Genomic DNA, 3444 nt, shown 5'->3' with positions numbered 1-3444 from the left:
GCTTTTACATTCAAGTTTCAGACCACTTTCTGACTTTCCTTGCCGAGCATTTCATTTCCTTTCCAGAAATGAAGAGAATAATAGTATCTAACTAGTGATGATTCTGTGACCTGGTACTTTGATAATATAAAAAGGGTAATTTCAAAATATCAGAATGTGAAACATATGGTTAAAAAACATTTTGTGTTGTTCTTCTTAGTCATGATCAATTTAAACATATTGGTGTTACTCATAACTGAAAGACATTTTTATAACAAGGAAGAAATACTTCATTTATTTAGAATCAATAGAAATAGAATTGTTAAAGGAACACTTAAATGAGTAAAAGTAGAATCAAAATGATCAATTAAAATTGCAGCAATCATGGCTAGCAATGATTACCCATCAAGTTTGGTAATATTAGAAATATTGGCACTTAATCTTAATAGAGATTGAAAACATTAGCAGCATGAAATATTGTTTGCCTTATGCTGTCTAGAGCAGTGCTCTCTGATCATATGTGTTTTCACTGGGGTTTAGCTTTAATTAATACATCCACAGCAGCTTTATCTGCTTCTCCGAGACTTTTTTGATGGCTCTCAACCAGGACATTGTCTTCCTTTTTTCGGGGTCTCTGGGAACCACCATCTCTGTGAACTATAGAAGCTCCGAGGGCAACAAAGTTGTGCACATCCTGCAGCTTCTTTCGCAGCCATTCCACTCTCTCCAGAGAGCTCAGGTGTTTGCCCAGGTTATGCATAAGCTGTATTTCACTCACAGATCTCTTCCTAGAGGGAACAGAATCAGAGATCACTCCAGTAGCCTTCCTCTTCCAAATTATAAAGCCAACCTTAAAAGTCCAATTCCCTGAGTTTCCATCTCGGCTCAGCGGAAACGAATCTGACTAGCATCCATGAGGACACAGGTTTGATCCCTGGCCTTGCTCAGTGGGTTAAGGATCTGGCATTACCATGAGCTGTGGTGTAGGTCACAGACTTGGCTTGGATCTAGCATTGCTGTGGCTGTGGTGTAGGCCACCGGCTACATCTCACATTCGACCCCTAGCCTGGGAACCTCCTTATGCCTCGGGTATGGCCCTAAAAAAAAAAAAATAAAAAATCCAATTCCCATGCCCTCACTGTGCAGAACAGACTACAGTACTTACTTAATAGGCTTCCCATCTGATCTTGCAAGAAAACAAATTGCAAGCATGACAACCATTACTTTAACTGTGTCTTTTGCAGACATCATCTTCACTAAAAGAAAAAGCAAAATATAATAGTTAAAAAGATTTTAAATATTCCAAAATATACAATTAAATTTATAGTAGTTTATATTTATAACCATACAATTTTGCCCAGAATGTGACAGTAACTAATTGGATTGATTTTCCCGAGAAACTTTGGGAATCAACCTCTTGATTTTACAGATACATTAATATATATTATACATACACATAATTGACCAAGAAATTAAATTAGTTATACTTTCTAAGGTATCTTTTTTAGAGTTCCTGTGCAAATTTTAATGTATGAATATTAAGCCACATTAACAATCAAAAAGCTTACTTTTTAGAATTTCCTCCCACATTTTGTGTTAATTATGACTAAATGCTTATAATTTTCTTGAAAATGACTACTTCTCTTAATTAATTGTCAACACTGTTTATTTACTTAGCAAATATCTTTTTAATAAGTAAATTTCCTTTCAGGCACTGCAGTAATAACCATAAATACCAATTTAATAGGCTCTGATTTAGAGATTGTTGTTATTCAGAACAAATACTTTTTCTACCATTAAAAAGAATGTGTCAAATCATTTAATGTCATCTAATTAATTACTTGTTATATGAATCTAGAGCTTTGACTCCATATGAAATCCTTGTCTGTATCTTATCTTTTCAGCTTATTAACAGTTTCATTTGAGTATAATTTTTAATACTTTCCTCTTTTGCTTATAAAGCTTTTCATCTCAAAATAGAACAGTCTTACCTTAGTCTGCAATTCAAGAATTGCAAAGCCTTTTACCATTGAAGTGCCTTTTCTTAATACTTAATGTTCTTCACTTTAATGTACATATAGGGTGGTTATGTACTCATATTTTAAAGGGAACCTGCATCATTTAGAAGTAGCATAAGGAACATTATAATCTACTGTATTTTCACTGTGCAATATAAAGCTACTGAAAGAGTAACAAATGAATGGTCTTCATTTTTTGTTTATGTTACAAATAATCATTGTAGCTACAGGACAGGAGCTTTGGTACCTAATCCTAGCTTTGGCACATTCACCTACTGCTTCTGTCTTGCTTTCTTGTTCTTAGTAGAGAGATGAGCTCTTAAAGAATGTCATTAAAAAGCTGAAAAACAGTTGTAAAACATTCTTAAATTCAGTTTTCAGAATAGAACATTAGAAAAGTCTTTATGTAAAGGGAATAAATATTCAGCCATAAAACTGAGTTTCTTTAAGCATAGTACACAGATTGAGCTCCTATGAGGATATTCTGCAGAAAAATAGAATTTAACTCATAGAAATAAAACTTACATTGCTTATTTAAATCAGAATTATTCATTTCTCTTTAGGCTGTTTTACTTCAAAATTTTAATAAGATACCATTAAAGTACATCATACCAAATTTTAATTGTTTTTCATGTAATTTCAGATGAGTTTTAAAAAGCAAGACATCTCAAAAGATTTTAATCACAAAAAAATAAGTGCTTTAACACTATTTCAGTAGCATACATTTATTTTGCATTGAGTCATTTTTATATTAAACATAAGTCAATCCCTCCCTTAATATTTAATTCGAATGAACAGCATGACATTAATAGAAAATGATACACATTTATTAAATGTGTTGCTTGGTCATAAAAAGAACTCATATGAAATTTAAAAGAGAAAATAAAGATTACTCACCACACAACGTCTTAGGACGCGATCTTCTTTCAGGTGTGTTAGCAGCTGATGCTTTCTCAAAGTTGAGTAAACCCGAGAAGGCTGATGAATTGAGCTGCAGACCCTTAAACGTGACTTTTATATATATGTCTTCCACACACCAAGAGAAGCTTTTTTCTTGTTACAGATGACGTCACTTCCAATTCTCTGAATTTTAACTATAGGATCAGAGTAGCATACACACACCCACTGGGTGGTGCTTATTCCTCTTAAATGTTATATAATTGGATATAAAAGGAAAAGAGTGCGGGGCTGGGAAAAGTGTTTATGCAAAAATTTCTAACAAATAGTGAATTGTAATTCTGACTGGATTACTAAATTTTTGTTACAAAAAAAGACCAATTTCAAAAATTCATGGTAAAGTCGTTATTTCAAAGTAAAATCTAAAATTTAGTATATTTGTTATATACATAATATTGTCACAATTATTATGAGGATTATAATGAATCATAATATATTGCACTTACTTTACAAGTCATTTTCAACCAATCCATATCATTCCTGATCATCT

General features: G+C 32.5%; 1 protein-coding gene across 1 annotated transcript; it reads right to left on the bottom strand.

The window, feature by feature from the left end:
- Positions 1 to 252: 252 nt before the first annotated feature.
- PTH (parathyroid hormone) lies at positions 253 to 3141 on the bottom strand. The gene is made up of 3 exons (XM_047774289.1): positions 3035 to 3141; positions 1145 to 1235; positions 253 to 767 (listed from the first exon to the last, which is right to left on the bottom strand). The coding sequence occupies exons 2-3, from the start codon at positions 1228 to 1230 to the stop codon at positions 506 to 508; spliced, it is 348 nt and encodes a 115-aa protein (XP_047630245.1). The 5' UTR covers positions 1231 to 1235; positions 3035 to 3141; the 3' UTR covers positions 253 to 505.
- Between the last annotated feature and the right edge of the window lie 303 nt (positions 3142 to 3444).

The sequence above is a fragment of the Phacochoerus africanus genome, chromosome 4, assembly GCF_016906955.1.
Source record: "Phacochoerus africanus isolate WHEZ1 chromosome 4, ROS_Pafr_v1, whole genome shotgun sequence".
NCBI classification, from domain to species: Eukaryota; Metazoa; Chordata; class Mammalia; order Artiodactyla; family Suidae; genus Phacochoerus; species Phacochoerus africanus.
This window is presented reverse-complemented; position numbering and strand designations above follow the sequence as displayed.

Excerpts from the sequence above, each read along its gene's own strand:
- PTH (XM_047774289.1), bottom strand. The coding sequence starts at position 1,230 with ATGATGTCTGCAAAAGACACAGTTAAAGTAATGGTTGTCATGCTTGCA. Across the intron at positions 768-1,144 it reads TCAGATGGGAAGCCTATTAA|GAAGAGATCTGTGAGTGAAA; the intron begins GTAAGTACTGTA and ends TGTTCCCTCTAG.